We start from the raw sequence: 9625 nt of genomic DNA, 5'->3' as shown, positions 1-9625 counted from the left end.
GGTGGGGATAAAACTCAGGACTGACCAAGAGGGCCAGAGGAACATGCCGTGTCCTCTCTGGCCACCAGGTGGCAACAGCACCTGGGTTTGCTGCTGCTTTTGCTTCTAAGAACCCAGCATGGCGTGGCCCATGCCCAGGTCACACCTGCCATTTGCTGGCCACACCCACACCTATGTGCGTGCCTAGTCTTGCACTCTTCCAGTGCTTCTGTCAGAGCAGGCAGTGAGGACCAGACCCTGCTCACTAGACCCCAGTGCGGAGCCCAGCTGGGAAGCACATGTGTTCTGGCCACCAAATTTCTCTGGAGTCAAAGGCTCAGTGTGTCTCCACACCGCCTCCCCCAACTCCATTCTGGGAACCCTAGAGTTGTTGCAAGAGTTGTTGCAAGAGGCTGAGGGAAAGGTGAAGGTCTAGACAGCTGTCACTGTGATAGAGGTGAATGTGTGAAAAGAGCCTGGCGATCAGCCATAAACAAGGAGAAAGCAGCTGAGGGCCCCTGGCCTGGGAACAGAGAAAGGGCATTGCAATACCTCAGTTGGGCACTTATGTGCACATAAACCTGGGCAGGGTGGGCACCAGCTGGCATCCATGTCCTGCACCCAGTTGCCTGTTGCTTCAAGTCATGGCCTGGCCTTCAAGAAGGGGCATTCTTGCCCTAACGGGTTTGGCTCAGTGGATAGAGCGTCAACCTGAGGACTGAAAGGTCCCAGGTTCGATTCCGGTCAAGGACATGTACCTTGATTGTGGGCACATCCCCAGTAGGAGGTGTGCAGGCGGCAGCTGATCGATGTTTCTCTCCTATCAATGTTTCTAACTTTCTATCCCTCTCCCTTCCTCTCTGTCAAAAAATCAATAACATTTATTAAATTTAAAAAAGGGGGCATTCTCTCAAAACTCACAAGGAATTGAGTTGCTTCTGGTTGCAAAATCAAAGGCTGTGAGAAGAGGGAGACTATTAAATCTGCTCTAAATGAGTCGTTGTCATTCATTGAACTACTGCCCCCCTTGCTCTCAGATATCTTTTTCAACAAAGGAATGAAATTCTCCGCCACATACAAGTCACAACCCTGGGCGCTGCAGGGGCTTATACACCCTGGTGCCAGCCCTGGAGTCCAGTAGAGGTAAGAGGAGACCAACAACCCTAATGAAGTAAAGGGAACGTGAAGTGTCCTGGTATCTTCTGCCTGAGGCAGTCAGGGAGGCTGAAGACTTGTAAGTGCCCCTCAGCCCATAAGTACAGCAGACAAGATTCTGCTCCATTCTCCTGTCCTGAAGGGACACCCAAGTTTAATATATAAATACTTGTCCTAGCTTGTTTGGCTCAGTGGATAGAGTAGCAGCCTGTGGACTGAAGGTTCCCTGGTTCGATTCCGATCAAGGGCACATGCCCCGGTTGTGGGCTCAATCCCCAGTGGGAAGTGTGCAGGAGGCAGCCAATCAATGCTTCTCTCTCATCACTGATGTTTCCCTCTCTCTCTTCCTTCTTCTCTGAAATCAATAAAAATATATTTAAAATGTAAATACTTTACCGAGACCTTGACTTGACAGTCTCGCACACTGTGAATTAAGCTCTACTTAACTTGACCTGGACCTTTTAATAACATTCAAATCCTGGGAAAAGGCAGCCTGCTTCCAGCTAATACCAACAAGGGGGTAGTTTCAGCCCGATTCGCTGGAATCTCGAGGCCCTGGGGAAGCCCATCCTGGCTCCCTCTTTGGAGTTACACAGGCGTTCACTCTAAATGTGTTAGAAACTGGAGCAGGATTTGCTTTCACATACGCAGAGAATATAAAAATACACTCACTTTATTTTAGAAAAGTATAGACCAAAGGAGTCAGTTTATCATAAACTGGCCTGTTATGATTCACAGAATTCATAGGAAGCAAGTTCCGGAGGCCAGGTGCCTGCCTCTGCTTCGCCAAACAGGCCGGAGTCCAGTAGGGGCTGTGAATCAGGAGGACTGCTCCTGGGAGAGCAGGGAGGTCAGCGACAGAGGCCATTCCCATGTTCATGCCCAGTGACCCTCGGCCTGGGGATGAACACAGTGGGGGTGGATGAGGACAACCCACTTCTCATCTGTTTCCTCATTTCACTGCCGGGAGGTGACTTCTTTTCCCTAATATTCCAATCTGGAGAGTTTGAATCCCCTCCAGCTCCACCCTAATCCACCCCATCTCCCTGGGCACCAGCCGTGGTGGCATCTCTCCCTCTTGCCCCTGAGCCAGAATCTGCAGGAGTCCGGAACTGCCTCCAACGTGAGGGCTTGGGAGGCCGAAGAGGAGGCGAGTCCAGGCAGGGACTGTCGTGGTTGGTTACTGAATTCTTGCTTGCTGTCCTGATCTCTTTACCTAGAGAGACAGAAGGAGGAAGTGCTGGATTGCCCTTCTTCCTCGAGCCCATGTCACCCAGCTGAGCTCAAGTTTCTCAGGAAGAAACAGGACACCCCAACTTCCAGGCTCCCCTCCTCTCCGCCATCTTGCCACACAGGATTCAGGGCTGATGCACCCACCAGCTCAGAAGCCCAGAGGACAGAGGAGAGAGAGAGCACCCTAACCAGCCTTACCTGGTAGGTGCTGGGGCTGCAGCCTTCCGGGGGGGCTGCAGATGGCTGCGAGTGGCACCAGGAAGATTTGGTCGCTGGGAAACAGGAACTTGATGGGGGCCCACAAAAGAAATGGGTTATCAGAAAGGTAAGTGACCGCCTCACAAAGATCAACCCTGGATGAAGGCAGGGTGAGTCTTGGATTAGTGCTTTCCCTCGCACCCCAGGTAAAAACATTTGAAAGGTATTTGAAAACGAAGGCTCAAACTCTTGGTCCAGTCCCACATTCTCTCCAAACTCACCATCTTCAAGTAGAGTTGTAACGAAGATGGAGAAAGTGGTCACTGTTACTAGCTCTGGGAGAGTGCAGAGCTGGGCGAGGGTAGGTATTCTTACTCCTAACTTCCTGTCCGATGTCCGTTCCTCCTTACCTCTGTGCCCAGCAGCACCTGGTCTTGGAAGTCCTTTCCGAGTTGACACCGAATCTGAAGCTAGGGCACCTCTGCTGGGTGGTACACTCCGGCTGCTGAGTGGCACTCGGCTGACAGGCTTGGGGATGGCTGAGGGGACAGGTAGTCGACTGGAAGGTTTAGCAGCTGCTCCCTGTGGCCGAGACAGGCGCTGACAGTTGCTGGTAGAAGGCTGTGGGGCCAAGACCGGTCTGACGGGGACTGGCGGGCCTGGGGCAGAGGGATATTAGGGTAAGCTCCACATCCTCCCTCTTCCCATTTACCCCCAGCTTTGCTCCCTGGGTCCTCGCACTTGCTGTTGCTCTCCCACTGGGCCCAGCTTTCCCCCGGGTTGGAGGAGTTGATCGGGCTGGAGGAGCTGATCGGGTTGGAGGAGTTGATCGGGCTGGGGGAGTTGATCGGGCTGGAGGAGTTGATCGGGCTGGAGGAGTTGATCGGGCTGGAGGAGTTGATCGGGCTGGGGGAGTTGATCGGGTTGGAGGAGTTGATCGGGCAAGAGGAGAAGATGCTGGGCTTTTGGATGTGGGGAACAGATTGCAAGTGGGCGACTCCTGAAACACAGAGAGAGAGAGAGGGAAAAAAAAAAAGAGCTAAAATGGAAAAAGAATCTGTTCTGCTGGCTGAGGAATAGAGGTGGAGAGTTGCCTAGATCCCAGTAAGGAAGGGCAGCAGCTAGCTGCTAACTTCATCACCACCACCACCATTTATTGAGAGCTTATGATAGACGTTATAGAGTTCTGCACAGACACAGTGGAAAGTGCATGGCTTACGGTATCTCAGTTAATTCCAACAATTCTGTGAGGTAGAATTTCACTATCCCCATTTTCCCAACCAGGAGTCACTCTATGCCTGAACTGTGTCTGGGGCCACACATCCAACCCGGAGCCGCTACACTCACCCTCCTCACGCTGGAGGGCTTCTTTCCAGATGCTGCCCGAAGAGCCCTGACGGACCCCTTCCTATCGCTGCCCCGGAGTCGGGGTGTCAGGCTGCTCGGAGAGGGGGTGCTCCGAGCGGAAGAGCTCACAGTGGGCAGCAGGTCTCGGACAGGGCTGTCCTTCAGCACAAAGGTCTCCCTCCGCGGGCTGGGCTTCACCCTGCGCGGCCCCGGACTCTCGCCTGCCCTCTCGCGCTCCTGCAGGGCGCACTGCTCCAGCTGCGCCGCCAGCCTGTTGGCCTCATCAAGGACCTCCTCCATCTTCGCTGGGCTGAGGCGGCCTAAGCTGAACCTCACGCCCTGGGGGGTGGGGGCCGCTGCATTGAGGTCGCCCCGGTGGGAGAGGCCCCGCCGAAGGGGTTTCTCTGGAGTTGCCAACACTGGTATGTCTTCCTCCTCACGACTGAGACAGAAAACAAGCCAGTGACCACACAGAGGAGAGCAGGAGACTGCGACACAGCAGAGCCAGGGACACAACCCCAAACCCCAATGCCCATGCTGGCCTCTAGGTGCCGAGACACCTGCTTCCGTGAAGCCTAAGAGGCCGTTAGCATTTACTGGCATTGGAGATCACTCGGGGATGAGGATGCAGCGAATCCACTTACCCTTCTTAACACCCTGCAACCTCATTCCAGCTTCTCCCTTCTCCCCTTGCCCAGTAATGGTGTCTTAGGGGCCCAAGCAAACCAGCCACCAGCCGCCCCAGTGCATCCCAACTTGGTAAATTACCAACCCAGGCCCCAGAGGCCAAAAATTCAGCAGTGTGTGTGTGTGTGTGTGTGTGGGGGGGGGTGTTAGAGACAGAAGCATCATTGGAGGAAAGTAAGCAGCATAAAGAAAGAGTCTGGTACCTGTCCGATGGTGACAGCCCTCCGAAGTCCAAGGTCTCATCCACTATAAACTTTACATCTGTAGGGGAGGGAGGGATGAATGCCCGTTGTGGGTCCCTAAGGTGCTCCCAATTGCAGGGTCTCAAATCTCCCCTTCCGGATTTCCTTACCTTCCTGCAAATCGCCCATGTTCCAGCCCGCAGGAGCAGCACGCAGCTGGGCCCTGAAGTGGAGACAAAGCACACCTTTCCTCGGGTCTCCATCCTGCCCAAGGCTCCCGACTAGACTCAGAGCGCCAGCCAGGGGTCACGCTGCAGTCAAGCAAGCGCCCCAGGAGGAGCACCTGCACCGGTTCACCGCCGTTACCTCCGGGGACGGTGCGGAGAGCTTCCCCTACCCTTATCGCCCTCCGCAGATGGCCCTCCCGCCCCCTGCGAGCCCGCCTCTCCGCGTTGGGGGCGCTCTACGTGCCCATATTCCTCCCACCCACCGTCCTGCGGGCTCTTCCTCTCCCCAAGCCACCTTTCCACGCCCCGCGGGAGCACACCCGCAGCCTACCGCGAGTTCTCACTTCCCGGCCCGCCGCATCTCCCACGGACGGAGCTTTCCTCCCACCACTTAGTCCCGGGAATCAGCTCCGAGGGGGCGGGGCTCCTTTCGAATCTCTCAGGCCCCACCCACTCCGACCACACGCGTGCAGTGATTGGTGGATTCCGGCGTCCTCAGCCCTCGGGGGGCGGGGCGGCGGCGGGCAGCTGGCCGGAAGTCTACAAGTTGGGGGCGGGCTGGAGAGCGGTTCCCAGAAAGACTCCATCCGGGGGTCTGCGGCGGGGACGCCGGGAGCGCGCACGCGTGCGCCTGGAGGTCTTCGCGCGACCAGGAGTGTGGGGTTTGCCCCTCGTCACCCGGTCTTTTCCGCCTCCTCCTCGTTTTGCTTGGAGGAGCGGGGGCTGCGGCTCCCGGGACCCGCGCGGTCACCTGACGCCCCTCGCGGCTGTGGGCCGAACGCTCCTCCTGAGGAAATTCGTTTCCTTGGGCTCCCGCCACGTGCCCGCGCCGCTTTTGCCAGATTTCCTCAGGGGTGACCTTTCCCGGTTACGGAAACACCTAAACATCCGTCATTTAGGTATGTTGAGGTTGTCTGAGGAGGACAGGCAGCTGCCACGGCTTTTAAAGCAGGAACGTTCACAGAGCCTGAGGCAGCCAAGGTGTGAGGACAGCACAGGGAGCGTGGTCCCCGGTGTAACTATGTAAGGGGGCCGGGTGGGACTAGACTTACCGGGGCGCTCACCTCATCTCTCTATATAAAAGCCTAAGTGGCCAGTCCACCAGTCGCTATGATGCGCACTGACCACCAGGGGGCAGAAGCTCACCGCAGGAGCTGCCCCCTGGTGGTCAGTGTGCTCCCACAGCGGGAGCGCCGTTCAGCCAGAAGCCGGGCACACAGCTGGCGAATGCAGCTGAGGCGGCAGAGCCTCCCTGGACCCCGCAGCAGTGGTACCCAGCCCGGTGCTACCGAGCAGCTGGCTCAGGCTCCTCCCTGGCTGCCTGCCGCTTGGCCCACTGCTACATCCCCCAGGGGATGTCCGACTGCCGGTTTAGGCCTGGTCTATATATATATATATATATATATGAAAACCGGCAGTCGGACATCCCCCCAGATGGCAAGGGGGTGCAGGCCAGGCTGAGGGACCCTGCACAAATCCGTGCACCGGGCCTCTAGGAAGTTATATAAATATCTAACCACCATGCTATACACCTGAAACTGATAATATTGAATGTCCATTGTAATTGAAAGCTAAAATAATTCAAAAAATGAAAGCGATGGAAAAGGAAAAAAAGGGAGGCTTTAACGACAGGGAGAATTAGGTTCAAATTCAGCCCTGACTCGTGGGTGTAACATGGGAGGCAGGCTTGAGCCTATTTTTCTATTTGGCCCCTGGGTTTTCTGTGAAGGGAAGATCCTGACAGTGATATGATTCAGAGCATAATTATGAATATCAGGTTTTACTCCGTGTGCCTAGGAGCTTTTGAGGGGGTTTGGAACTTTCTCCCTCTAAACTCAAGGCTGTGTTCATAAACCCCTGAAGCCTCCTTATTAGGGGTTTTCTCTCTGTTGTTTCCAGATGTTGCCTGGGAATAGACGGGGCCACAAGTCAACAGAGCTTCTCAGAAATGTTCTAAAGATTTTTGTCCTAAAAGTGGCCAAAGAGCTTTCCTGTAAACCAGGGGTGGGGAACCTATTTTACGACCAAGGGCCAGTTGATATTTATAACATCATTCCCGGGCCATGCAAAAGTATCCACTTAAAAATTAGCCTGGTGTATTTGGTCAAACATTTAATTAACTTGCCCTTAATGCCTTGGCAGGGCCAGACCAAATGATTTCAGGGGCCTTATGCCCGGCTGTGGGCCAGCCGTCCTCCCCCCCGCCCCCTGCCCCTCCCCTGCAAAGAGCCTGAACTTGAGTCTCCAGCACTTGTGGCCATCATTTGGGCCATGTGTGGGCTATTTTTTTTTTTTTTGTCTGCTTCCTGGTTTTCAGTGCTACAGTTGAGATGGTGAGGTTTGCAGGAATGAGATGTTGCTGTAAAAAAATGCCACAGGGAGCAAAGGAATTTAATGGCGTGACCAGGGAAAGGGTGGGGAGGCTCAGAACCTGCAAGCTTAGGTGAGGAAGACCTGAGAGAGGAGGATGGCTTCTTCTCCCCAGGTTTGTGGGTGAATGTGGGATTTTAGTTGCTTGTAGGATTCAGGTTCTATGGAGGTGGGGAAGCCAGAACCAGATGCCTCCCTCTCTCCATGGCAATGTAGAGATTTGGGGGAAAGAAGCTGTTAATTAACTGTACTTTTTTCTTCCCCTAGGAACAGCCTGAGTGGGGAAACGCTGCACTTCTTCACCCACCTTCAGGTAAGCGGGGGAAGCAGTTTTAGCAAATTGGAAGTTAGTGTCTCCTAAGGAAACTCATCTTCAATTTTTTATCGCCGAATGATGATTTTGAAAGCTCTCCCTGGAGCACGCCTGCCTTTCCCTCCCCCCATGCGTTAGTTACCATTACCTTCCTCACTCCCAAGCTCCAAGAGCCCTTCCTTTATCTCTATAACTTGTTTCCTAAGCCCATTTCTTCTAGGAGTTACTTTTTCTAGCTCTGTGATTTTACAAATAAATGTCCTCTTATTGAAAACAAAACAAAAACAATGGAACTACTTTCTCTTTCAAATGACAACAAAGTCAGAAAAACAGATTTTAGGTACAATCGGCATAAAGCTACTAATCTGGGAACTATTTGTCTCCCTCAACCCCAAATAGTATATACATATGAACAGGTGGATAAATAATAAATAAGTGAATTAATGAAGAAATTACACCCCCTTCCAGGCACATGGTAGGTCTTCATTCAGAAGGCACTCCACAGTGTTGAATGCATAAATGAAGAAATTAAGGGTTCCATTCCAGTTCTCCTTGAATGCAGAAAGAGTAACTATGACTGCGGGTCTTATTCAGTGTGCAGATTTTATTTCTTCACCATGAAGGTTAAGAATGTATGAACTTTAAGGCATGGCCCTTGAGCATTTTAACAAACAGCAGAGGCATGGGGCTGTGGGCTAAGGCCAGAGGTCTGGCTGATCCTGAGGGCATCATTGCTGCGTATTCACTCCTTCCTGACCTAGGCCCTGCTTGGTTGGAGCTCCCCCTTGGCCATTGTTACATGACTGGGTGGCTCTGGTCTCTGCCCCTCACCCCCAACAGTCTCAGCAGGGATTACGTGCATTAGACCCTACAAATGATCTCTGTGACTGTTTTCTCAGTTTTCTCAAGGATGGTACATAAGCAGTCATATTCTAGATACATAGGAAGAAGTTAATTTATAATAGACCATGGATGCCTTGGGGCATTAGCACTTAATTCCCATAGAACTTCAGTTGAGAGAGGCTGGCATAGATACTTTGCCTCAACTTAAAATAGACCTTCGATCTGAACAGAAAAGCCTTTCACACTCTTCTCAGCAATACATCTCCTTCCTCCTCAAAACCTTGCCTAATATTTACTAGGTCCTGGAAATCTTTTCTTTCTTAGGCCCATACCTGCTACAGTGAGGATCACTGAGTGAAAGAGGTGAAGGAAAATAGGGGAAGCTCCAGCTCAAACACACCTGGTTCAAATGCTAGCTCTGCTACTACCACCTGCATACTTGGAACAACTTATGAGCTTCAGTTTACTCATTTATTAAATGAATATTAAAGAGACAAAGCTCTTAGTTCCATGACTGCTGCATAGAAGGCTATTTGTGTTATATATACAGTGGGGCAAACGTAGATTTACGGTTGTTCATATGGAAAAGAATACAATAATAACAATTCAAGAATAAACTGTTTTGCATACTCACAACTATAAAGCTACTTTTGCCCCACCCTATTACTGTATGTAACAAACCACCCCAATATTCAGTGGCTTGAAAAAAAGCAGCCATGTATCTGCTCATGATTTAATTTGGGCAGGACTCTGCAGGGACAACTAGTCTCTACTCCACAAGGAGTAGACTGGGCTTGACTATGGCTGAAGGGTCCAAGAGTCTTGGTGTCTAGAGCCTTGGCACTGTCTGTCAGGGTTTGGTTGTCCTGTATGTGGCCTCTAATAATTCAGTAATCTATCCTGAAATTCTTTACATGGGAGCCAACTTGCAAAAACAAACAGAAACTACTAGACTCCTTAAGGTCTAGAACTGTTCCAGCATCATTTCCGCTGCATTCTTTTAGTCAGAGCAGGTTGCATAGTCAGCCCAGATTCAGAGGAAGAGAAATAGATGCCAACTCTTTTTTTAAAAAAATGATTTTAGAAAAAGA

At 52.1% G+C, this 9625-nt stretch overlaps 1 protein-coding gene across 10 annotated transcripts; it reads right to left on the bottom strand.

Annotated features, from left to right (window-relative positions):
* Nucleotides 1-1791: 1791 nt before the first annotated feature.
* On the bottom strand, nucleotides 1792-5434 carry PSRC1 (proline and serine rich coiled-coil 1). 10 transcript variants are annotated; one of them, XM_059674751.1, is made up of 8 exons: nucleotides 5340-5434; nucleotides 4952-5004; nucleotides 4803-4860; nucleotides 3913-4354; nucleotides 3307-3565; nucleotides 2976-3224; nucleotides 2566-2653; nucleotides 1792-2350 (listed from the first exon to the last, which is right to left on the bottom strand). In XM_059674751.1, exons 2-8 carry the CDS (start codon nucleotides 4968-4970, stop codon nucleotides 2347-2349), a joined length of 1119 nt encoding a protein of 372 aa, XP_059530734.1. In that variant the 5' UTR covers nucleotides 4971-5004; nucleotides 5340-5434; the 3' UTR covers nucleotides 1792-2346. The 10 variants fall into 10 exon arrangements, with proteins under 10 accessions (XP_059530734.1, XP_059530737.1, XP_059530731.1 ...); XM_059674754.1 differs by having other exon boundaries at nucleotides 2976-3098; nucleotides 3282-3565; nucleotides 5304-5428; XM_059674748.1 differs by having other exon boundaries at nucleotides 5304-5425.
* Nucleotides 5435-9625: the final 4191 nt, after the last annotated feature.

This window comes from Myotis daubentonii, chromosome 18 (genome assembly GCF_963259705.1).
Source record: "Myotis daubentonii chromosome 18, mMyoDau2.1, whole genome shotgun sequence".
Classification (NCBI taxonomy): Eukaryota; Metazoa; Chordata; class Mammalia; order Chiroptera; family Vespertilionidae; genus Myotis; species Myotis daubentonii.
This window is presented reverse-complemented; position numbering and strand designations above follow the sequence as displayed.

What these genes read in the sequence shown, in the direction of transcription:
- PSRC1 (XM_059674744.1), bottom strand. Translation starts at nt 5,044, where the DNA reads ATGGAGACCCGAGGAAAGGTGTGCTTTGTCTCCACTTCAGGGCCCAGC. An exon ending in CAGTGGGAGAGCAACAGCAA is followed by an intron (nt 3,225 to 3,306) that starts GTGCGAGGACCC and finishes CCTCTGCCCCAG; the next exon opens with GCCCGCCAGTCCCCGTCAGA. An exon ending in AGGTGCTGCTGGGCACAGAG is followed by an intron (nt 2,654 to 2,975) that starts GTAAGGAGGAAC and finishes GCCCCCATCAAG; the next exon opens with TTCCTGTTTCCCAGCGACCA.